The following is a 27079-nucleotide window of genomic DNA, read 5'->3' as shown; positions in this document are numbered from 1 at the left end:
AACATTTCCCTATCATAGCTCACCTTACCCATCATATTGTCATGGATAGAGGAGATCACTTGAGTATCTTTGGCAGGCAGCCAATTTTCTCCAGCTTATATAGACTGCCTCTGCTCACATGGTTGAATGTTTTGGTGAGCACGATGAAGACAATATATAGTGGTCTCCTTTGTTCACGGCATTTCTCTTGCAGCTGCTGGTATGAGAAGATCATGTAAATTGTGGATCTTCCAGTTCTAAAACCACATTGGGATTCGGGGTAGATGCATTCATCCAGGATCTGCAGTCTGACAAGGGCAATACAAGCAAATACTTTCCACATGATTCTCAGCAGGAGATGCCTCAACAGTTGTTGCTATTATTCTGGTTACCCTTGTTCTCGTAAGATCGTAAGGGTGACAATCTTTGCATCACGCATATCCTGGGGCACTGCCCCCTCCATGCAGCAGTGACTGAGATGTTCATGCAGATGCTGCTGGAGTGCCAGTTTCCTGAGCTTGATGTATAAAATTAGTACCTGGAGCTTTGCCCATAGAAAACAAGCCAATAGCTTTGGCAAGCTCCTCCGCTGTGGGTTCAATATCCAGCTCTGCCATGACAGGCAATGGTGTTTAGAGCTTCCTTGGTGACCGTGTTCTCTCTTTTGATCTATCGATCAAAAATATAACTTAGTCTTGACCACAACTCAATGTAGCATTCCAAACATCTCTCCAACATTTCATTGCAGCCGGTGGTGATCTCCCCTGCCTTTGTTTTCAATGGAGCTGGTTTCTTTAATGGACCTGTTGCCTTTTTGATCCTTTCAAACATGACCCTAACGTTCCCTGTGTTGAAGGATATCTGGATGATCTGGCAAAGTTGTAACCAGTAGTCATTGGTGCACCACCTAACAGTCTAATGGATTTTACTTCGAGTGGCCCTTAGTGCATTCAGAGTCTCTTGGATCTCTCTTGTAAGTAATGAGAGCAGATTGCTTGGCTTTAATGACAGCTTCCATCACAATGTTGTTAACTTAAATCAGTCAGAATTTTTCCACTCGCTTCCCATATTTTGAGAATGCAGTATTGTAGATGATATCTCAAACCATGTCCCATTTCACATCTGCACTCTGGAGAGAACCTGGACAATCAAGTTGAGGAACTTTTGGTTTTATTTGGGTAGAGAGTATTGCTGATGTTGATATGAGAACAGCAATTCTGATTTGAATTAAAAAGCTTCAAGTATTGCATTCTAACCTTGCTGCATATCAGGGATTTTCCTGAATCAAGCCAGTCCTGTGGTAGCTGCGTGTGTTGAAAAGACTGTTCAGAGAGTCACGTCTGCTGATGATCAGGTCCAGCTCATGCCATTGTTCTGATCTTGGATGTCTCCAGGACACCTTGTGGCATGGTTTGTTATAAAATCAAAATACTGCAGATGCTGGAAATCTGAAATAAGAACAGAAAATGCTGGAAAAACTCAGCAGGTCTGACAGCATCTGTGGAGAGAGAAACAGAGTTAACATTTCATTCCCATATGACCCTCCTTCAGAGCTAAATGGACCATGCCTCATGGTCTGTGCTCACTCTTGTGTTGAAATCCCTCAGTAGGTAAAGATGTTCTGGCTGAGGATTCTGCTCATATCAGTGTCAAGCTCCTCATAGAACAAATGTGAGGACTATATTCTTTATACTGGAATGAGTGGCAGACCTTCACTACTAGCTAGCAGTGTTCTGACAAAGAGTTCCCTGAAGACAAGCCGTCAATCAACAACTGACTCAGCTCACGCACCAAGACATCATGCACCAAAAACAATGTTACAGTTGCTCCCCAATGCATAATTTTATCCTTGGAAAACTAATCTTTATGAAATCCAGTCTTACAATAAATTTAGTGAATTCAGCCCACTAAATGCAGATTAGGTACTTTCTTTGCGCAAATTTGTTCGCTGGGGTGTGAGGAAAAGATTACATTCCCAGATAATTTGGGGATTGTGTGTCACTTCTTGCCTTCATCAGAGGGGATGAGAGCATAGCATTCACTTACTTTGAATTTAGATGATTTTACTTTTGAAGTAATATTGATACTGTTACTTTTTAGTTTTGTTCTACTTTGGCAAACATTGCATTAATACATTATTTTTTCTTTTGTCAATTCAGGGGTATATCTGGACTTTTTCCCTGTTCAAGGTACGTACTAAAATATACAATTCTGTTTCACAAAGTGGCCCAAATCTTTTGGTACCCAGATCGTTGGACATGGGGTGTAAGTTGGGAGATTCACATCAGGGCCGTGCAGATGTTCTGGCATGCGCACATGCACGGGAATTGCCTGGGAGGTTTAAACCTCTGATGGGCTGATTCCCTGCTGCCCAGGACACTCTGAAAATGTCTCCCACCGTGACCATAGGACAGAGACTTGGGCTAGATACGCAGGACGTAGTTGCGCAGTTACCTTGGAAATGTTACACAATTTACTACCTTTAATATTTGGCCAGCATAACTCAACTGAGCACTGCAACCAATTTCCCCACCCCTCAACCCACCTCACCCATTCACTCACTTACTCTGTTGTAGACTTGGACCTTTAAAACCTAGCCTGAATATGGAAATCCTGGCTGAAAAATCACAAAAGGCTCGGGTAATGTGCACAGCATCAACACTGACTGGAAGATCTGGGCCATTGATTCAGATCCAGTCTTGGAATTTAATAATCCAATTCACTGCACTAAGTTTTTAATTATTCGTTATTGGGATGCAAGCATTGTTGGTAAGAGCAGCATTTATTGCACATTCCTAATTACCCTTTAAAAGGTGGTCATGAGCTGCTTCTTGAATCAAAGCATTCCCTGTGGTGTAAGTACACCCACAGGGAGGGAGTTCCAGGATTTTGACCCAGCAGCAGTGAAAGAACAATAATGCATTTCCAAGTTAGGCTGGCGAGTGACTTAGAAGGGAACTTGCAGGCGATGGTGTTCCCATGCGTCTGATGTCCTTGTTATTCTAGGTGGTAGAGGTTGCAGGTTTGGAAGGTGCTGTTGAAGGAGCCTTGTGAGTTGCTGCAATGTATGTTATAGATGGTACAGACTGCTGCCACTGTGCGTCAATGATGGAGGAAGTGATTGGTTAATAGAGTGCCATTCGCCATAAAGAGGCTGCTTTATTCTGGATGGTGTTGAGCTTCTTGTGTGTTGAATCCTGAGTGCCCTAATCCCCATTAAAACTGTTACCCTTTCTTATCACTTGTACGGCCCTCATCTCCACTCCCTTAAGTCCAAGGGAACTGTCTGAAGATTTGACACAGTTGATCACACCATCGCCATGCATCACCTCTTAACTGTTATGATCTATGTAAAGGTTCATTACTTTATTAAAAGAAATTTTAATTCCAAATTATTATCTGAAAAACTACGTGACAAGATTTTGTGTTCTAAAATAAAACTTTTACTGCAACACACACAAGAACAAGAATAAGCACTATTAACGCTACCTCTTGTAAGCATTTATACTTTAAACCTAAATTCTAAACAGAACTCTCCCAGTTGTACTTTTAAATTCAACCAAGAACTCCTTTCTATGTTACAGTTTCTTGAGTGTTCCTTCGATTTTCCTGGACTCAAGGCAATGTATGTCACAGCTCCCAGGAGTTCACTCGGATTCTCCTGAGTTTCCCAGTTTGGCACTTACACTTCCAGAGCTCTTTCTCTGTGAGGATTCCATTGTCTATCTCTTCCACTAGCTTTACTAGGCAGATCTGGCAATCTTTAATTTCTCATAAATTTGTACTTTTCATTCCGACCATGGACTCTACTCGCATCTTTGCACAGTGTCCCATAGAAACACTCCTGGTCTCTTCTGCTGCTGTTCCTAGCATCTGGCAGACTCCGATTCCTTCTCCATGCTGCTGCCAAACATAGACTGCCCCCAGACTCTGCAAACAGCAGAGATATATCAAAACAAAGAAACCTCTCCCCGCCACCCCCACCCTCCCCCCCCTCACCACCTCCAACCTAGCTTTATGGCAACATGGCATAAACAGTCTGTTTTCAGATAGACATGCAACTCAATAATCTTTAACTTTAAACTTTTTCTGTTTGGATCGAAATGCAATCATGTACTATAGGTCCTACGTAGCTTTCTATAATCATGTCACCTCTGCCATGAGGCACTGACTGGAAGCAGCCATGTTACATTCTGTTCTAATAAAGACACAGTACAAGAAGCATTGGACTACTTGAGCTCATCACATGGTGTCAGGAGTGGACCTGGGATTGAGTTTTGAAGAACTGTGAAGCAGCACAGCTATTAAAAGAGGAACACAGAAATGTTCAGAGCTGCTGAAAGCTGCTAAAAATGCCACTGAAATGGAAAAATAATCAAAGGAAGTGGGCTGCAAATAAATCACTAAGTGAGCCAAAATGGCTGTCAATTTTTTTCATCTGGGTCCTGTCAAAATGAAAGGCAAGATGCGGAAGAACTGGCAATTTTACAACTTGCAATGGCAAAGCTATGAGATTACAACAGATTTAAATGACAAGCCGGAGCAAATATGAATAGCAGCACTTTTAAACACTATTGGAGAGAGACTGCTACAAATTGTCTTCTGCCCTAAATCCCTTCAAAGACCAGAAAAAACAGATTGCAGAAATTTGAAAGTCTTGAAAGCTCGCTTTGAACCCCAAGTGAATGTAACTTATGAACGATATATATTCAACATTAGGGCTCAAGGTGAAAAAGAGTCTATGGATCAGTATGTGACTGTTGTAACACAGCTCACAGAATCCTGTGAATTCAGGCAACCAAAAGATGACCTAATTAAAGATAAGATTGTCTTAGGCATAAGAGATCCTTAAGCGAGAGTGCATCTACTGAGAAAGGAGAAAGTTACTCTCAAGAAAGTGATAGACAAGTGCAGAAGTGTTGAGGTTGTAAATCATCAGCTAGACCATATGCATGGCAGAAAGTCCAGGCTTTGCATTACGCTGATAGACGTTCTAGGCCCAAAGAACAGCTCAGAGATAAAAGGCAGGATGCAAATACTGCAGAGGACATGACACAAAGGAAAAGAAGCTTGTCCAACATAGGGAAAGCAATATTTTAACTGCAAGAAGCTGAATCATTTTGCACACAAGTGTATGGGTAGAAAGAGGCAAAACAAGCCTATAGAGATGGTCACCGAAGAGATATCAGCCAAAGAGTCTAATGAATCACTATACACCATACACAGGCTGGCTCCATTAAGTCTATAGGTGATAAATGGTTTGTGATTGTTAGGATAATGACTGCAGAAGGAGAGTATCAAGTGAACATGAAGTGTCAGATAGACACTGGTACATCATACAACATCATGACCTTCACAGACCTGTGCAAAGTGGCTCAACATGACAATCCAAAAATGAAGCCCTTGAAAGTAAGGTTGAGGCTATATGCTGGAATGATACTAAGCCGAGAGGACAAATTAATCTAAGAGCCCTATGCAATGGCAAGATTGAAGGTCTGGAGTTCCATATCATAGACATAAGCAAAGACCACTCATTTCAGTTGCCACAAGTCTAAAGCTTGGACTGGTAGCCCTAAATATACCAAAAGAGATTTACGATGTGGTGCAGCACACTAAACCATAGACCGCTGAACAGATCCTAGAGGAGTACAATGATGCATTTACAGGGTTTGGATGTCTACCTGATGAATATCATCTTGATGTAGATGAGAGTGTAAGACCTAGTCAACATCTGCTGAGAAGAGTTCCAGCTGCCCTCAGAATCAGCCTAAAAAACAGGATAGAAGAGCTGGAAAAGAAGGGAGTAATTAAGAAAATAACAACTCCTACAGACTGGATTAGCAGCATGGCAGCAGAAAAACAACCTGGAAAGCTGAGCGTATGACATAAACCCAAAGGATCTAAATAAAGCTTTGAAGAGATCTCAGTACCTCATGCCAACCATCAAAGGAATTTGGCCATACCTTATCAAGGCAAAGACTTTTACTACCCTAGATATGAAGGATGATTACTGGCAAGTGAAGCTGGATGAAAGTAGCAGCTTTCTAACTACATTCTGGACGCTGTTTGGGAGATACAGATGGTTGCGCATGCCGTTTGGTACTCCAGAAGAGTAACAAAGCAGACAGCATGAGATAGTCAGTGATCTTCCCAGAGTAGAAGCCATAGTGGATGATCTGCTAGTCTATGGATGAGGAGATACAATGGAAGAAGCTATTGTTGATCACAATCAGAATCTAATGTGATTGCTTAGAGAGAGCTCACCAGATAAACCCTGAAGCTGAACAAGAAAATATTGCAATTGAAGATGTCTGAAGCCAAGTACATTGGTCATATACTGACTGCGAAAGGTCTTTGCCCAGACCCTGAAAAGGTGAGAGCTGTAGCAGTGATGCAGTGACCAACAGATGTGAAAGTATTGCAATGATTTGTTGGATTCATGAACTATTTAGCAAAGTTTTTGCCTAATTTATCATTGGAGTGCAAACCATTACACCAGCTCACTGCCAAGAGTATTCAGCGGTATTGGGTACAGAACAAGAAGCAGCGTTCACTAAAATCAAACAACCAGTGACGATAATGCCAGTGCTGAAGTACTATGACGTCAATGGGGAAGTCACCTTGCAGTGTGACGCCAGCAAGACAATTCTTGGAGCAATCCTAATTCAGCAAGGACAACTAGTTGCATTTGCATCCAGGGCATTAATGCAAACTGAATGACGCCACACTCACTGAGAAAGAGTGCCTGGCTATTGTCTTTGCTTGTGAGCATTTTCATCAATATCGGCTTGGGAAAGACAAAGTGACAGTGGACCCTGACCGCAAGCCACTTCAAAGCATTTCCCTCAAACCACTACTATCTGCTCCAAAGCATCTGCAATAAATGTTACATTGTTTATAGGGACATCATGTGGAAATGTTGTACAAGCAAGAGAGACAGATGTATATTGCCGAGATGCTGTTAAGAGCAGCACTCTCTTTGAAGAAAACTGAGGATGCTCAAACAGAATATGAAATCTTCCAGATTCAACGTGAAGCAGCAGCTCTACATGCTGTGGAAGTCATCAACACGGCAGAGACATTGAATCTGACAGACAAGCACCTTGCTCAAATCAAGCGAGCTATTCCAAGTGCCGCAAGAAGTAGTAATGAAAGGATAGCCTGAAAGCATCAAGGATACACCTGTGGTCACTAGAGCGTATTGAGCATACAGAAATGAATTGACAGCCCAAGATGGCATCTTGTACAAAGGAAATAGAGTCATTAGCCCTAAGGAGATGAGAAGAGTGATGCTGAAGCATATCCATGCAAGCCATCAAGGAATTGAGACAAGCCTGAGGAAGGCAGGAGAAGTGCTTTACTGGCCAAATATGAGCAATGAAATTAAGGACCACATCAGTGCTTGTGGCAAGCTAAACAAGCTAGAGAGCCGCAGATGACGCACGGCATCCCAGACAGACCATGAATGAAGCTGGGAGTAGACCTCTTCACTTTAGCAGGAACTGATTATTTTATCACCATCATCTACTATTTTGACTACTGGGAATTAGACCAGCTGACTTCAATGACAGCTGGTGAGATTGTAGAACGCCTGAAAGCATATTTCTGTCATTAATGCATTCGAGATATTGTGATGAGTGACAATGGCCCTCAGTTCACGAGTGAAGAATTCAGCCAGTACACAAAGGATTGGGAAATTCAACACTATACGTTATCTCCATACTATCCCCAGTTGAATAGAAAGGCTGAGGTGGCACTGAAAATTGCCAAAGAAATTGAGCAAATCTGGCACAAATGTATACAAGGAAATCCTTGAGTAGTGAAACACACTGACCAAAGGCATGGAAAGTAGTCCAGTCCAAAGACTAATGTCACCCAAGCTATTCTTCCAGTAGCAAAAACAGCTACTGAAGCCAGAAGTAGTAACAAGTGTGTATGGAAAAAAATCCAAAGTAAAAAGGCAGAAAGTCAAATTTCAATTTGACAAAATTGCGAAACCATTGCCAGAGTTGAGCATTGGAGAGCCAGTCAGGGCACAAACCCTCAATGCTCTTAACAGCAACTTGGGACATAGAGCAGTGGGTCACGTCGCTAGTATGCAGTGGACGCGAATGACCAAATATATCAGCACAACCACAGGCATATACACACAACTAGCGAAGCTGTACTTTCACTGTAAGCAGCTGATCAGGAAGATGAGATCTCACCAGCTGCACAGAGTACAGAATGACTATCACTCCCAGAGGTCCACCAGTCCTCAGCAATGGAAATGAAACAACAACAACAGTTACCACAACAACAAGTGTCATGGGAATGACACCCCTTGGAGTGTCATCCAGATGAACAGCCAAGAGACCTGCACAATTTAATAACTATATATGCAAAGCATGTGCAGAGACTGATTAGAATAATGAACCGTTTGTTAATACATGAGAATAGTTGTTGTATGATGGGTACCTTCGGCAACTCACAGTTACACATGATAGTGCATGCAAGTTTGTCTTTTGTTTGTTATGAAAAGGAGGTTGTTTTGAATGAAATGCAATTGTATACGAAAGGCCCTACCTGGCTCGCAGTAGTCATGTGACCTCTTCCATGAGACACTGCCTGGAAGCAGCCATGTTATATGAAAGCAAAATGCTGGAAATCTGAAATAAAGATCTGAAGAAGAGTCACATGGACTCAAAATCTGAAGAAGTCATACAGACACGAAACATTAACTCTGTTTCTCTTTCCACAGCTGCTGCCAGACCTGTTGAGTTTTTCCATCATTGTTTGTTTTTAATGCAGCCATGTTACATTCTGTTCTAATAAAGACACAGTACAAAAAGCATGGTGCTCTTTGAGCTCGCAACATTTCCTTTGATCAGAAAAGTATATGGATACTTTAAAACTTCCCTTGTTTACAATATTTTTTCAAACCCTTCTCTGATTTGGAGAAATTGCATGAATAATTTAAACCTTAACTTCAAACCCTCTCCTGAGATGCCTTATAGACAGCCCATCTCCTCAATCACCATGCAGTAACACAATTGGACTTCCCCTTTGGTCTTCAATTCCAGGCCTGCTTGCCAAGCCCTTCAGACAAGGTTTTCTTTCAACTTTCCTGGATTTAAACTATATTCCCCAAAGCAGCACAATTTTATCCAGCAAAAGATACAATCCTAAAACATAATGACCTTAAAAAAAACATGCGTTTGGAACAACTGCCAATAAAGCTGGGTGGAACTGCTCTCATCGTGGTTCCATTCTTAGCTAGCTAATTGTAGCCAGATAATCACCACAAATGGCTTTTCATTCCCAGACAACTACCTCTGATGTCCCCCTTAGCCTTCTCCTATCTCTCATCTATGTGTTGCCCCTCAGCAACATCATCCGAAAATGCAGTAGGTTCCACATGTACATGGACAGCACTGAGCTCTACTTCACTATCACCTCTCTTGATCCCTTCACTGTCTCTAAACTAGCAGACTGCTTATCCAACATCCAATACAGGATGAACAGAAATTTCCTCCAATTAAATATTGGCAATACTGAAGCCAAAGCTTTCGGTCCCTGGCACAAGCTCTGCTCTGCTCCGGTCCAATGCCACCGCTTCCATCCCTTTCACTGACACCTGTTTGAGGCTGAACCAGACTGCTTGGACCTTTGGCATCATATTCAATCTTATTTGATGAAAGATGAGCTTTTAACCATACTCCTGCATTGTCACTAAGACCCTCTATTTCCCTCTTTGTAATATTGCCCATTTCGGCTCTTATCTCTGCTGCTGAAATCCTCCAGACTTTCCTATTCTTAATGCAGTCCCACCCAGCCTCCCATGTTCTATTCTCCATAATTTTCAGGCCATCCAAAACTCTTCTGCCATATCCTAACTCATACCAAATGCTTTTCATCCATTTCCTCTCTGCTCACTGACCTACACTGGCTCTTTAAACAAAGTCTCAGTTTTAAAATTTTCATCTTTGTTTTCAAATTTATCTAGGGCCTGGCTTCCCCCTAACCCTGTAAACTCCTCCTATAACCCTCAGAGATATTTACCTGCATTTAATTCTGGCCTCTTGACCATCCCTGATTTTAATTGCTATACTATTAGTGAACATGCCTTCAGTTGCCTGGACCCTAAGCTCTGGAAATCCTGCCCTAAACCTCTCTATCTTTTTACCATGCTTTTCTTCTTTAAGACATTCCTTAAAACGTACCTCTTTGACCAAGCTTTTGGTCATCTGATATAATATCTCCTTATGTGGCTCGGTGTGATATTTTGTTTTATAATGTTCCTCTTGGTACAGCCTATTAGATTAAAGGGACTATATAAATTCAGATGTTGGTTGTTATTGCTGCTACACTTATCCAGGCAAGTGGAGTATATTCCATCACACTTTTGACTTATGCTTTGTAGATGGTCAACAGACTTTGGGTGGGGGCTGTGGGGGGAGGGGGCTGGTAGTGGGGGGAAGTGGGTGAGTTACCTACTGCAGAATTCCCAGGGTCTGATCTGCTCTTATAGGCACAGTGTTTATATGGCGGATGCAGTTAACTTTCTGGTCAATGGTAACTGCTCAGGATGTTGATGTTAGGGAGTTAAGTAATGTTAATGCTGTTGAATGTTAAAGGTTAGATTATCTCTAGTTGGAAATGGTCATTACCTAGCACATGTGTGGCATGAATGTTACTTGCCAATTTTCACCTCAAGCCTGAATGTTGTCCTCATCTTGTTGCTTGTGGGCACGTACTGCTTCAGTATCTGGGGAGTTGGGATTGATACTGAATTCTGTGCAATCACCAGAAAATATACCCACTTCTGCCCAGGCCTGCATTTTGGAAGGCTCCCAGAGCCTCCACAAGACTCTGGGAGTCCATACCTTTGTGTCAGGCTTCGCAATAGAAGACACAAGTTGCCTACCATAAATAGGTGGTAACCTATGGGCTAAAAAAAGTCATTAACATCAGCAGAGAAAAAGTATTGGAGAAACTTGAGGGACTAAAATCCAATAAATGCATGGGACCTGATGACCTATATTCTAGGGGCTGTAAGAGCGTTTGTATCCCTGCTAGTTACATCCTCAAAACTCTAATAAATTTATCAAACAGGATTTCCCTTTCGGAAAACCTTGTTGACTATTCAATTCATGCTATACTTTTCTAAGTGCGTTGTTAAGACTTCCTTAATAATAGATTCCAGCATTTTCCCAATGGCTGATTTAGGCTAAATGGCCTGTAGTTCCCTGTTTTCTCTCTCCGTCTTCCCTTGAAAAGCAGTGTTACATTTGGCAGCTTCCAATCTGATGGGACTGTTCTCAAATTTAAGGAAAATCCTAGCTAGTGCATCCACTATCTCAAAATCTATCTCTTTTTGAACCCTAGGGTATAAGCCATTAGATCCTGGGGATTTGTTGGATTTTAGTCCCTTAAGTTTCTCCAACACTTTTTCTCTACTGACATTAATTTCCTTAATTTCCTCACTTTTTTTAGGCCCCAGATTACCATCTATTTCTGCTACGATACTTGTACCTTCTACTGTGAAGACAAACAAAAATATTTGTTCAATGTCTCTGTCATTTCTTCATTTCCCCATGTTAATATCTCCTGTTTCTGCCTCTAAGGCGCCAATTTTACTTTAGCTACTCTCTTCCTTCTAATATACCTAAACCCTCTTACAATCTGTTTTTATATTTCTAGCTAGTTTACTGTCTATTTTTTCCCATTTTTATTAATGTTTTGGTGGCTTTTTGGTTTCTGGAACACTCCCCAGATTTGCTACGGTTGCCTGCAACATTATAAGCTCTTCTTTTAATCTAATTCTTCCTGAGTGAGCATTGTTAAGATTTGCTGAATTTTTGTTTTTCAATGGAATGCATTTTTTGCTGAACATTTTGAATTGTTTCCTTAAATATTTTTTACTGTTCATTAACTGCCATACCTTTTAGCCTTGTTACCCAATCAATCTTAGCCAGTTCTCCCCTCATACTTATGTAATTGGCTTTGTTTATGTTTCTGATTCTTGTTTGTGATTGGAGTATGTCACTTTCAAATTTAATGTGGAAATCAGTGGTATTATGATAACTACCTCGGAGTGAATCTTTTACTATGCCATTACTAATTACATCAATAAATCAATACGCATTACTAAATCTAAGATAGCTGTATCCCTCATCAATTGCACTATGTTTACTCCAGGAAATTTCCATGAAAATATTGTGCAAACTCATCTTCTAGACCACTCTTGCCAATTTGATTGTCCCAGTCTATACGAAGATTAAAGTCCTGCACAATTACCTTGCCCTTGTTACAAGTTCCATTTTTTTTTTGCTTAATGCTCTGTCCAATGATATATATGTTTGGGTGCCAATGAACTACTCCCACCAGCATTTTTCTGACTGTTGCTATCCCTAACTTCTGCTCATACTAATTCTACTTCATGATCTTCTGAGACCAGATCCTTTCTCACAAATGTCCCTATGTAATCCTTTACTTTCAGGTCTCTTCCTCCTGCTTTGCCATTCTGTCTGTCTTTCTAAAACATTGTCTACTCTGCAATATTTATTTCACAACCTTGATCACTAGAGTTACTAGATTCTAGATTCACTAGATTGGTCCCTGGAATGAGGGGGTTGTTCTATGGCAAGAGACTGAGCATATTTGACCTATAATCTCTGGAGTTTAGAAGAATATGAGGTGATCCATTGAAGCACAGAATTGTTACAGCACAGGAGATCATTCTGTCCATCTTGTTTGTGCTGGCTCTACAAATGAACAATTCACCTCATGCCACTCCCCTGCCTTCTCCCCATAAACTTGCACATTCTTCCTTTCCAGATAATAATCCAATTCCCTTTTGAATGCCTTCATTAAACATTCCTCCACCACACACTCAGGCAGTGAATTCCAGATCTTAACCATTTGCTGCATGAAAAAATTTCTCCTCATGTCACCGTTGCTTCTTTTGCCAATTACCTTAAATCTGTATCCTTTTGTTTTAAATCCTTCCATCAATGGGAACAATTTCTCCCTATCTAGTCTGTCCAAACCCCTCATCATTTTGAATCCATCAAATCTCCTCTCGACCTTTTCCTCTCCAAGGAAAATAGTCCCAACTTCTCCAATCTATCTCAATAACTGATGTTCCTCATCCCTGGAACTATTCTCATGAATCCTTTCTGCACCCACTCCAACACCTTCACATCCTCCCTAAGTTTGGTGCCCAGAACTGGACACAATGCTCCAGTTGATGCTGAATCAGTGATTTATACAAGTTTAACATGAGCGCCTTGCTCTTGTACTCTATGTCCCTATTAATAAAGCATAGGATACGGTATGCTTTATTAACTATGCTTTCAACCTGTCCTGACACCTTCAATGGCTTGTACACATCTCCATCCAAGTCCCTCTGCAGGTATTGAAGCATACAAGATTCTGGGCTTGATAGGGTGGACACTGAGTTATTATTTCCATTGGTCGAGGAATCTAAAACATGGGTGCACAGTTTCAGGATGAGGGGCCGATCATTTAGGACTGAGATGAGGGGAAATTACTTCACTCAAAGGGTTGTGAATCTTTGGAATTCTCTGCCCCAGAGGGTTGTGGATGCTTCATCACTGGATACATTTAAGGCTGGGATAAACAAATTTTTGATCTGTCCTCTAGAGAATCAAGGGTTATCAAGGGAGAAGGCAGGAAAGTGGAGTTGAAGTCCAAGATCAGCCATAATTGTACTGAATGACAGAGCAGGCTTGGTGGGCCATATGGTCTATCCCTCCTCCTTCTGGTGTGCTGACCTGTAACTTTTACACTAATAATTTTTATAAACTCTTTCTACTTACCTCCTGCTTGCCGCTTCCCACCCTTCCCCTGCTCCCTCCCTCCCACTTGCTGCTCCTCTCGAGCCTTCACTCATAGTGAGGGCCCAGAGAGGGGTGGCGAGCAGGAAGCAGTGAGCGGGACGGTCGGGAGAGGAACGGCGAAAGTGAAGTGGAGAGTGGGAATGTCGGGAGAGGAAATTGGTGAGCGGCTGGGTCAGGGGAAGGAAGTGAGGGAGTTCAGAGAGAGAGAGGTATGAGCAGGAGGATCGGGGGGAGGGTAGCAGTGGTTTGTTTTTGTAAAAAAAACACTGAGCGTGCGCAGTGACCATGCTAAAATGAAAATGGAGGTCGTGCTGTTCAGGGAACTTCCCTAATTTACAAATTGCGCTAAAACAAAATCATGCTTTTAACAGGGCACTTTTAAAGTTTTATCCAGGTACTGGGACTGACTTTTATTACCTAAACAGCCAATGAAAATTACTTGCTTCATCCCAGATTAATGTTCTGTGATCTTTGTTTTTGCAGATGAATTTTCATTTATCCCATTCTTGGTATTAGCCACTGACTATAGAAGTTATTCACTGGTGTACTCCTGCACTCAGCATTCTTTTAATCCCACAATTTATGCCTGGATTTTTTCGAGAGGACAGCAAATAGAAGAAAGTACCATCAAGCAACTGAAAGATATGCTGAAAGAATATAATATCCGCATTGATCATATGGAGACAGTTGATCAAGTGGATTGCCCTTAATAAAGAGCTAATCAGAATCCATACAAAATCAACATTTTAATCTGTATCAAAAGCATTTTTAGTTTTTATGATTGCACATTACAACTGAGTTAGTGTAACTGGAATTGCATCGTATATGTTGAGGTATTTGTGTTGAGCTGTGAACTAAGTGTAATTTACTTGTACTAAATGTGAAAATCATAATAAGCGTCTCCAAAACATCATCAGTTGTTAATATTTGCCCCCATTCAAATTAAAGTGAACAGTAAAAACATCTGTGGTGATTTTAAACACTGAGCAGTGCACCCCTATTTTTCCTTAGTTCTGTTGAAGGGTCATACGGACTTGAAACGTTAACTGTGTTCCTCTCCGCAGATGCTGTCAGACCTGCTGAGTTTTTCCAGGTATTTTTAGTTTTGTTTTGGATTTCCAGCATCCACAGTTTTTTGCTTTTATCAGTTGAAATTATTGAGCCACAATACGCATACAATGACGCTTTTCCCCCCAAATTACAAAGAGTTAGCTGAGGTCAAGTTAGCAACTAGGTAGCATAACTGACTTGTTGAAACTGATGTGCATGAAAAGAATAAACCTGAATTTCTGACTGTACAAGCCATCTTTTTCTTTGTATCCAAGACTTAACAATGTGTGACTTCACTATGGGGTAGCTTTTCAACTTGTTACTCAGTTGTAAAACTAGCATTCCAGATCAGTTGCTTGTTATAGAAACTACTCGATAATATATAAGGAATGGTTCAAGGCATTCAGGTCATATGCCCTCCCAGAAAAAATATTAATTTCCATGGAAATCAAAATCAGGTAGTCTGTCAGGCAGCCAAACCGTAACACCAGCCTTGCATCTTGTCGACCAAGTTGAAATTGTAACCCAGTGAGTTTTGACATTAAAATCACGAGTTTGTAACTATCTGATAGAGATATTTTTCATCTCTCATTGTTGGCCCTGCTGCGTTAAAGTTATTTTAAAGGTTTATCCAGGCACTGGGGTTAATTCTATTATCAAAGCACCCAATGCAAATTACCTGACTGCTCTATTTTAGTTTTTCTATCACAGTTGATTTAATAACATACGTAGTTGTTAGAACTTAACTAGTTCAATTGTCGTGCATGCTGCTACTTTGTGGACTGCAAAAATATTTTTAAAAACTTGCAGCAATGAGTTGTAATCTTGGCAACAAAAATACAAAATCAAAGTGGCTGCATTTCTTATCAGCTCCATGGCATCTTTTTGAATGGGATTGCACATCTTTTGTACAGTGCAATGGCACAGTGGAAAATTTGTAAGCGGGTTTCTCCACATAATTGGATATATTTTCTTGGCAGTTGAGTGATGTGCCCCCTCAAGAAAAGATTAATTTTTAGTACTTTATTTAACATAGCTCTCTATTTAGTCATCTGATATTAAAATTGGTAAATTGAGAGTGACATATCACATTCCAGACATTATAATTTGCTACTGCTAAACTTTTTTAAAGGTATTTTTTTATTCCGTACTGTTGTCTTGTGAACTGACAAGCCTGTCAGAGTGTGCAACGTTTGCTAACCAAAACAAAAAATCTGTGTTAACTAAGCTGTTGTTTACTTCACAACAATTAGGAACTGCTGCCTTAAAGGAAAACAGCGTCATCTTACATTATACATTGGATGGTATACAGAATGATACTACAAGGGATGCACTAATGATATTAAAAATATGATACAACTGTATGATATCAAAAATATGATACACATCTACACGTTCCCTGTCTGTCACAGTTACACCACATTTTGCATAGGCAAATTACATGTGATTTTTAGAAAATCCTATCTCTAATCGTGAATAATGGAAAATCTACTAATAATGCAGCAAAAACTGAATGAACAAAATCACTTACATATAACACTCATTAGGACAATTCGTAAGAAAATATAAGTCCACTTGCCAACCAATCAGCACTCGCTTCTCATGCAGCATATATTGTTTCTCCCGATATTGGCATTTTTTTGCGAATTGTCCTGATGAGCGCAAGACAAAAAGCTTCAACAAAATTGTCTCCTTTTTTCAGCAATACTCGAGTTCTGTACTACCAAATGACTATTCACATTTAATATATGAAAACAAAAGGCTGGAAATCCTCAGCAGGCCTGGCATCATTCATGGGTAGAGTGTTTCAGGCCAATCACCTATCAGCAGAATAGTTCTGATGAATAGCTACTCTGCCTCGTAACAGTATGAGGCTGAATCAGATTGTTTGAACCTTTGGTGTCATATTTAACTATGAAGTGAGATTCCAACCAGGCATCGGCACTTGCCTATTTCATCTCTGTAACATCTCCCTACTCTGCCACTGCCTCAGCTCATCTGCCACAATCGTCTTCCAGCCACTATAGATTTCACCAATCCAACATACTGCTGGCTGGCCTCCTTCATCCTACATAACTTGAGGTCATCTGAAATTCTGCTGCCCATGTTCTTCCTCACATCAGGTCCAGCTCACCCTCCACCTTTGTGCTTGCTGACCTACATTGGCTCCCAGTTAAGCGATGTTTCAATTTTAAAATTATCATCCTTGATTTCAAATCTCTCCATGGCCTTGCCCTTCCATATCTCTGTAATCTTCTCCAGCCCCACAATCCTTCAAGACAGCTGCATTCTAATTCTTGAACACCCCCAATTTTATTCGCTCCACTATTGATGATAAAGCCTCCAGTTGTCTAGAGCTCTGGAGTTCCACTTGTAAATCTCTCTACCCCTCATTCCTTCATTGAGACACTCCGTAAACCATTTTTTGGCCATCTGCCCGAATATTGCCCTATGTGGCTCAGTGTCAAATTTTTATAATGCTTCTGTGAATCACCTTGGGATGTTTTATTTTATTAAAGCTGCAATATTACTACATGTTTTTGTTATTCTACCATCTACAAGGCACAAGAGAAGAGCGTAATAAAATTCTGTCTGCATACTCCACACCCTTACCCTCTCAGATTGCAAATACATTGTACCTGCTGACCAGGGCCAGTGTCTGTGGGACCTTCTCTAATTCCCCTTACCCAACTGACTAACACTCACACTCTCACCTTCCTGTCCCTGTTCTTTCTTGTGATTTGTAACAAAAATTGCACACGCCCTTTCCCTTTGCCCCCCTCCCCAACACCACCCCCCCACCCCACCCCCGCCCCCCACTATTGCAATGTGTCCACCTGGCTCCCCAGCTCAAAGACTCTGAACCAGAGTGTCTCAAGCCAGAAGCATTTACCTCAGGCAATCTGGAACAGACTAACCGTGCACAAACTCCCACAGATTACAATCCTGACAAACAACCTGTACTGTAATTTTCAGTTTATATTTATTTATGGGCAGAATTTTCCCCCTATTGGGGGGATGTTTAAGAGTGGATGCGCGGAGGTGCTGCCATTTTACGTGGGCAGGCCAATTAAGGCCCGCCCAGCATGACGTCCGCCAGGAAGCGCTATGTGCTCCCCGTGCGGCCCGGTGGGGGGGGATTCCCTGAGCCAAGAGCGCAGTCTTTCGCGCAAGTGCACAAAAGAACGCACTCATCTCCCTGAGGCTAAGTGCTGCTTCAGGGAGATCAGCTCTACAATAAAAAATCTGAAAAATAGAAAAAAATCACCTTGACACTGTCACATGAGCTGGGATATGTCCATAACTTTTATATACACTTTAATTACATTTTTAAAAACCTAAATGAAAACTCACCCTGCCCGTGGATAAGGTTTCATGCTTTTTCTAATGCCCGCTAACCTTAAGGTTGGACGGACAGATCCATTAATTACTTTACTGACTCTGTCAATGGCCTCAATTGGCCATTGACAGGTCGGCAGGTGCACAGCTGATTCTGCTGAGCCCCCACCTACTGGAAAATTTAAACGGGGCGTGGTGATGTCGGGAGTTCTGCCCGATGTCATCTTGTGTTATCTTACGCGTCGGCGAGCTGGCCCACCCCCCACTCGCCGACCGGGAAATCCTAGCCTATTTGTTGATACTGTTTTAGTTCCAGATATTATACAATTACTTGTGAATTAGATTATATTTAGATATTTGGATTGATCTTGATTTCAGATTAAATTTTAACTAATTAACCTTCACTTTTGTTTATTACTTTCCTTATTTTATTACTTTCTTAACCCTTATTTATAGTTATCAGATTTTTATTTAAGGGAAGTTGAAATCCTTTACTGTTAGTGTCCTCTATTTAGTTAACTTTAATTTTATCCCCCTAGATCTGATTAATTACTCAAACACTTGACTTAATTATAGCTGAATTAAACACAAATTAATTATGCAATAAATTAAACACTAGCTGTAATTCCTTGGGCTCCATCACTCATCTGATATCATCTTTTCAGATTCAGAATTTTTTCCCTCAGAATTTTCTCTGTCTCACGTAAAGCTCTCCTCTCAGCTGCTGCCTCCATGCTTTACTGCCTTTTCTCCCAGCCTCTTTTCTTGTGCTATCAAACTGCTCCACCTGAACATTATAGCCCAATTTCTGCAATTCCCTGTAGCCTTCAGTGCTGACAAGTGCCCTGCACTTTTCTGGCATTGGTCACATTCATCCTGCCTCCCTAAGCTCTGCTTTCAGTGATTGGACCTTTAGCCATCTTAGTCCTAACGAGGCACCAGGATCTGGACAACATCTAGGCTTGACTAGAAAAGTGGCAAATAACACTTATGTCACACAAGTGTCAGCCAATGACCATCTCAAACAAGAGAGAGTCTAGCCACATCCCTTTGACAATGGTATTAATGCTCCCAAATCCACAGATATCAACATCCTAGGGATCACCATTGATGAAAACCTCAACTGGGCCAGCCAAATAAATGTCCTGGATACTAGAGCAAGTCATAGGTTAGGTATTCCGCTGTGAATAGCACCACCTCCTGACTCTCCAAAGTCTGTCTACAAGGCACAAGTCAGGAATGTGATGAAATCCCTTTCACTTGCTTGGATGGACACAACTCCAGCAATACTGAAGAAGCTTGACACCAACCAGGATAAACACAGTCTCTTTGATTAGCAGCCCATCCACCACCTTAAAAGATACCCCTTTGCACCATTGCCACACAATGCCTTTTCTACAGAATGTATGGCAGCAACCTGCCAATGCTTGTTCAACAGCACCTCCCAAACCCACAAACTCCTCCACCTGGAAGCATATGGATAGCAGGTGCAAGAAAGAATCTAGCCGCCTCCACAAGTTCTCCTCCAAGTAATATGCCATATATTGCCATTATGATTTGCCACAGGGTACCTAACAGCACTGTGAGAGCACTTTCACCATATGGATTGGTTAAATGGGGTCACCCATTTAAGACAGATGAGAAGAAATTGACTTCTCCCAGAGGGTAGTGAGTCTTAGGAACTCTCTTCCTCAAAAGGCAGGAGAAGCAGAGTCTTTGAATGTTTTCAAGGCAGAATTGGATAGACTCTTGATAAACACGGGAGTGTATGGTTTTTGGGGATAGGTGGGAGGTTATTGTTAGATCAGCCATGATCTTATTGAATGGCAGAACAGGCTCAAACGGCCGAGTGGTCTGCTCCTGCTCCTAACTTGTATGTTCGTATGGATGTATATTCATTAAGAGAAAGGCCCAACATCACTGAGTGAGTTGTGGTAGAAGGTTGTTTTGCGGATTAGAGGGTGATAGTCAGTGGTGTTTTCCAAGAATGTGGGCTCGGACCACTGCTGTTTTGCTATACACAAATGACTTGGATCTTGGAATACAAAGTAAAATTTCTAAATTTTCCGATGATACAAAACTTGGAGGAATAGCAAACAGTGAGAATGATACAAATTGCCTACAACAGGACATAGACTAGCAGAATGCACAGACAAGTGGCAGGTGGATGATGAGAAGTCCAAGGTTATGCATTTTGGCAGAGGGGATAGACAGAGGCAATATAGACTAAATGGCAAAGTTCTATAAAGCGTACAGGAATGAGGGACAACTAAGGGCTCATGTGCATTGATCTTTGAAGGTGACAGGACATATAGAAAGAGTGGTTAGCAAAGCATACAGGGTCTTGGGCTTCATGAAGAGAGGCGTTAAGTTCAAAAGTAGGTTACACTGAACCTTTATAGAGTTCTGGTTAGGCCACAACTAGAGTATTACGCCCAGATCTGGTCAACACACTTCAGGAAAGATTAATCAGATGGATCCAGGAATGGGGATTTTCATTACAAAGCTAGGTTAGAAAGGTTGTGGTTGTTCTCCTTGGAAGCAAAGGAGATTTGATGGAGGTGTACAAGATTATGACAGAGTTAGATAAGGAAAACAAGGAAAAGCTTTTCCCATTATCTGATAGTACAAGGACTAGGGGACACAGATGAAAGGTCTTGTGCAATGGTCTGACTGTGTTGTTCCATGGAGGGACTGGCATGGGCTCGATTAACCAAACGGCCTCCTTCTGTGATGTACATGACTCTATGGGCAGGATTTTCTGGCCCCAGTCCAATCCCACCGAAAGTCAATGGACTTTTGACTGGGCTGCTGAATCTCCTGCGGTGGGTCACGACTGGGCCAGAAAATCCTGACCTATGACTCTATGATCTTCTCTAGGGCAACTAGGGATAGGCAATAAAAGAGAACTTTGGAATGCTCTTACTAAACACCTTGGTATTCCTTTCACCTCATTCATAAGACTTTCCAAAACCTTTCTTTTAAACCACATCTTCAGTTATCCCCACATCCCACCCCATCTCGAATACTTCTCTTACCACTGCTTGGCATTCATTTTTGCTCCAGTGAAGCACTTAAGAGGCTTTACTGCATTAATTGTGCCTTATAAATCCAAGCAGCTATTTATAGTGAAGCAGAAAGAATGTTGCTGAATACTGGAAATCATCTGACCCAGCTTGGTTCACGGTGACCAGGATTTTCCGGCCCTGCCACAGTGGTTTCCCCTGCAGGGAATGCGATGAGCCAGCCAAATGTCTATTGACTTTGGTGGGACTGGATGATCCCACTGGCAGGCGGGACCGGAAAATACTGCCCAGTGTATAATGGAGCCTGTTAATTCAATCTTAATATTTTATTTGGAGTTGATGGAGGAGGGGAGCTTGTGTTTATCTCGGTAATGATGTTAATACTGGGAATTGAATGTTTTCCACTTCTGGCCGCCCTGTTAAATAAAGCATTCCCAAGACACATAGTTTTGTTTGTTCCACTCAACTCAGCCTACTGGTAAAAACCAGAATCAGGAGGTTGTGTGTTCAAGGCCAACCCTGACTTGAGCTCATGATCTAAGCTTACACTTCAGCGCAGTATTGCAGGGAACACTGGATTATTGGTAGTGCTGTCTTTCACATAAGAGAGTGGACCAAGGCCTATCAGCTTGTTCAATGGATCTAAACGACCCAGATGGTAGTATTTGAAGAAAAACAGGGAAATTCTTCTGGCTACAATTTATCCTTATTCAACCCCTCCAGTAACAGATTATCTGTCCAGTTATCTCTTTGCTATTTGTGGGACATTATTATGTGCAAATTGGCCGCTGTGTATGTCTGCAGAATAACAGCAACTATACCTCAAAAGTAATTAATTAGCTGTAACGTACTTGGGAACATTGTGAGGCCATGAAAGGCACTATATAAATGCACATTCTTTTTTATTCTGTCCTGATATGCTGTCAAACTATTTAATCAGTGAGATACTTCTCTTACATATATCATCACTGGGGTCTCTGAGTGAAGTTGCCCACTAAATTAAAGTACAAACAGAGTTATGCTGTGCCCAACCATCACTTAAGACTGGGTTAAGACTGATTTAAATTAATTTCACAAAGACAAACTCTTAATCAGAGAAATATCCCATTGCATCAGGCTGGATTGGAGTCAATCACAAATTTCAGGGGTGAGAGGATAGTGTGCTAAGCTACTGTGCTACTTAGTCACAGCAGCCTTATAACATTAAGTAAGCATTCAGTCTCCTTACCCATTCTCTTTCCCTGCCCTGGGCAGGTGAATGGAAGCCAAATTGTGCTGTGGTGTCCAGATAAAGCTGCATCTGATTTTGGGAGGGTAGTTGCATCCCTGTCACAAAGACATGCTTATGTCAAATTGTGATTTTTAACCCACGAGCTGGAAATTTGAATTGCACTTTTAAAAATGACTTTTTAAAAGAAACACAGAGGCTAAGGTGACTTGAGAATACAGCCAAATAGCCCTCCAAGTCTCGGCCCTCCCATGGCCAGGGTGTGCAACTACTTTTACCTAACTTTCCTAACCCTGCCGCTACGTATTGGTTCTCCCCAGACATCCACAGCAGAAGTGAAGGCAGCCTGCTGACTGTGATGCCCTGTCTGTGATGGTCTGTTTTCGGGGCCCTGCTGTGTGGCAGTGGTACCCTCCTCGGCCTGTGAAGCTGGATCTGCGGAGGTCACAGGAAGAGAGAAGTCGGATGGGCCAGTCACTCCCCAGAGTCACCTGGGTGGATGGCCCCGGAGCGTGCACCAGCTGATCCTCCTCCCTATGGGTGCCCGAGGTCCCCTGGCTGACTATGTGAGCAGAAGGGGTAGCTGGAGTGAGATTGAGATGCCCAGCACCCTTCTTGCATACACACTGTTGGAGGCCAACGATGGCATCAGCGATGGAGTTAAGCCCATGAACAGTGCAGGAGTGACATCCTGGACAAAGGTCTCCATGGCAGCCACCTTCCTGCCTGTGTTGACCTCAATGCATTGCAATGTTAGCGCTATCACCTCAGACAGAAGACAGATGGACTCTTCCATCGTGCCTTGCAATCTGAGGAGTGCAATGGACATCCCTTCCTGATGTTCGCTGGCTTGCCTTTGTAGCTCCAGCAACTCTGACATGACCGAGTCCAGAGGCTTGTCATCTGACTCAGACTCAGCAACATTCTGGCCTCCAGCAGTCCTCGATGTGCTGGACACCTGGTAAGCCCTTGCCACCACCTGCTGTGGATCAGATAGTGTGGAATGCTCACCAGATTGTGACCCCAAGGCTACTCTAAAGCTTGGTGCCACCGAGGTGTGTGTCTCTGCATTGGTGGAGGGTGTGGGTGAGCGCTGTGACGGGACTTCAGGGAGGGTGCCATCAGATTCCTCTTCAGAGGTTTCTTCGGGGCTTGATTGGACCATGGACTCTGTCGGCTGTTTGGCAGGTGTGCCTGCGAAAGCAAGGGGAGATAATTAGTGCATGGCAGTGGCCTGTGACAGAGGACACATCACTCACGGGCATGGTTGTCTGATATATGTTGCAATGCTGGATCCTCACTTGGTACAGCAGCGCCAACCTCCCCATCACCGCAGGACTGATCCCAGTCATCACCCCAGCTCGATGGCTCTGTTTTCAAATTCTGTCAGAACTTTGATCTCCGGCATCCCTCCACCTGTCTGCGACCTTTTCTTCCTGTTGTGAGTCAGTCGGTCCTGCATGGATAGAGATGGGGAGAGTGTATCAGGATGCCTTCTGGGCCAGGAGATAAGTATGCCTGGCCTGTGTGGGTGGTGAGTGGAACCGTGGACGGGAAGAAGACAATGACAGTGAGTGTGAAACAGTGAAGGTGATGTCCCTTGCACTGGCAGTGAGTTGGGGCCCTGTGGATGTGTGATGGGTTTGTGAGTGTGAGAGTTCAGAGTGATGAAAAGAGTGACTTACCCTGGCAGAACGGAAGAGATCATTCATCCTTTTGTGGCGCTGGGTGGCTGTCTTCCTCTGTAGGGCATTCGTGCTCACCACCGCTGCCACCGCCTCCCAGCTGGGGTTGGTGACGTTGATACCCATCTTGTGGCCAGAGTGGGGGTAGAGCACATCCTGGCCGGCCTCCATGGCATCCAGCAGTTGCTCGAGGGACCCGTCGTTGAAGTGGGGGAGGAGGGGTGGTGCTGCAGTCTTTTTTCCTTTGCTGGCCGTGTCTCCAAGGCAGCGGTGGTGAACTGGTGGTGATGAGAGCTTTGTTGGCGGCTGCCTTTTAAAGATGGTGGCCAGCGTGATGCAACTGCGGGGTGATGGCGAGCAGTGAATGAGAGCCCGCCTGCCATGGAAATGGTGTGTTTCGCAGGAGTGAATATGTAATGAGGTGGGCTCGGGAAGATACGGCATGAAAACCCGCCATTTTCATCGGCAGGTAAGACTCCATTTTACCCACCCGCTACCACACTTAGCCCAATTCTGGGAAAATTCCACCCTATGACTTCAGGGGAGTGTGAAGGACTCACATCTCCTGCCGCATTAGCAAGGCAGCTATGGCTGATACCTGAGGCATTCAACTGAAACAGGCCATTAAGGCTAATCACTTGACAATGCCCTTATTTGGATCCTCATTATAGTTTGAGAAGGAAGCTCAAATCTCAAGTCAACACTTTGTATGTTTTAAGCACAGGCTTTTTCAACAGAACCTAAGACATGTAGCTTGGAGAGAAGACCAAGTGGGGCCCCACCTGCCTCCCTCTTGCTCCAACCTGCTCGGCAAGCTTTGAGCCCTGTTTTGTGCCTGTGATCATCCAGGGGTGCCTCTGCTAGAGACAAAGACTTCTTAAAATAATTCAACCCAGCACTACCATTTCCAGAAGTACAACCAACTCAGCTGTCCACATCTTTAATTGGAAGCATCAGGAACACTGAAGGAAAGTTGCAAGACCACAGAATTCAGCCTGAAGTCAGCCATGTCAACAAACTACAGACTGTATATTCCTTTTACTTTTTATGGATTCTAATTTGACCAACCTATCCTTCCCCACTTTGTAATCTGTATTCGTGTGTGTGGGAACTTTGTGTGTGTGCAAAAGTAGGACTGTATTTTATTATTTTACTTAGAGTGGTTTCAGCATAATAAAGCTAACCTCTTTCTTTGTTAAACTCAAGAAAACCTGTCCTATTGTTTCCTTTGTGTTCACAGCACATGAACAGTTAAGCACTCAATGAATTGGCAATTATATCCTGTTCAAGCTTAAAAAACCTGTTGCAGTCAAATGGTGAGAGGGCAAAGAGGGGAGCCATTCAACCCTTCCTCACCTGATCATAACAATCCCCAAAAGAAGCCGTCCACATCCAACTGAGCCTCGTACTGGGAAACAGCAAAGGGAAAGGGAATAGACCTGCCTGCCAACTTCTAAGACACTGGCTGATGCATTAGGCTTGCTGCCAGGACTCCTCAGACCACCTTCCTTTGCTGTTGGTAGCTGAATGGTTGGGTGAGGATGCAAGCTGTGTGATGGAAGGCAGCCAGAATGATGAATTCCAAAGGTTGTCATTTCATACAAAAATCGGTGATTTATTTTCCACAACAAATAGGAAACCCTATATTTTTCTAATAATGGAATGTATTAAGCATTGCAAGGTTATGCACAGGTTACCTCTCATTCACAATCTTACAATATTTTAAATGCTTCCAATCAATGTTCATTATACAGCAGTTCCCTCAAATGCTTCTTCCTCATGTCTTCAGATGTTGTTCCTTCTATAGTTACTTTAATCTATGGTTCCTGCATGATTAATATCTACAAGCTCACACTCAGGATGTGTGTCATGCTCACACATGGGCATCACCATTTATGTGCATGGTAATTTCAAATTCTCAATTCTTCTACTATGTTTGCAGGAGAATACTGTACACAATAAGATGGGGAGAAGGAATGGAAGTCGGCAAACCAACCTCTGTCCTCTGACTGCCTCCAAGAAGGCAGCTGTAGAGATTAGGAGTGGAATGGTAAAAAAGGGGATACAGAAGTTGGAGATCTAGCTCTAGCTCAGAGTTTGTACTTCTGCAGCTCTTTTTGCTCATCTGACCCACTTACTGGCAGTAAAGCATACACAAAGGAACATTTCCAAACCTGACACAAGAGGTTCATGGTTGTCAGAGGCCAATCATTGCAGCCCCACAACATTTCTCCATTAGTTCCTCAGGACTGTGTTCACTTGCCCCTACCTTTTCAATAACCATCCCTCCATCATAAACTGTTCACTGCCAATGTGTGTTTAGCTCCATTTACAACTCTGCCACGTCAGCCTTCAGCAAGATCTGGATTTTATTACAGGCTTGGCTGGCAAATGGAAGTATATTTTGCAACACAATAACTACCAGGCAGTGGTCTCAACTAACCACCTTCCTCATCCCCTTCTGTGATCTTGAAGTGAATCCCTCCCCATCAACATCCTATAAGTTACGATTGACAAGAAGCTTATTTGAGTCATTGTCATATTGACAATATGGACACTGTGGTTAGAAGAGCAGACCGATGTGTTAATACTCTTTGATTGAGTGACATTCCTAATCCATCAAAGCCTTATTGTCCTCCACAAAACACAAGGATTGATGAAATATTCATCAGTCACCTGGCTCGTTGCAACAACAATAAAGAAACTCACTACTAGGACAAAGTAGTGCACATGACGCAATATTCACTCCCTTCAACATACTTCCTAGTCCCATAACCATTGAGGAGGGCATGAAAAGCAACATAGTGGGAACATTGTTACCTTTAGGTTTTGCTTCAAGTCACACACCATGCTGACTTTAAAATATATATTAACTTCTGTCTTGTCACTAAATTAAAATCTTGGAATTCCCTACTTAACACCACCGCA

The 27079-nt window shown here is 42.4% G+C and overlaps 1 protein-coding gene across 1 annotated transcript in view; it reads left to right on the top strand.

The window, feature by feature from the left end:
* The window catches only part of LOC121287168 (apolipoprotein D-like), a 31118-nt gene extending 16585 nt beyond the window's left edge, over positions 1-14533 (top strand). Inside the window, exons 6-7 of the mRNA XM_041204780.1 lie at positions 2139-2168; positions 14307-14533. Of these exons, the coding sequence (XP_041060714.1) occupies positions 2139-2168; positions 14307-14533 (257 nt within the window). The remainder of the gene's footprint in view (positions 1-2138; positions 2169-14306) is intronic.
* The last annotated feature ends 12546 nt before the right edge of the window (positions 14534-27079 follow it).

The sequence above is a fragment of the Carcharodon carcharias genome, chromosome 2 (genome assembly GCF_017639515.1).
Source record: "Carcharodon carcharias isolate sCarCar2 chromosome 2, sCarCar2.pri, whole genome shotgun sequence".
Lineage (NCBI taxonomy): Eukaryota > Metazoa > Chordata > Chondrichthyes > Lamniformes > Lamnidae > Carcharodon > Carcharodon carcharias.
Note: the sequence above shows the minus strand (reverse complement) of the source record. Positions and strands in the feature narration are given on the sequence as shown.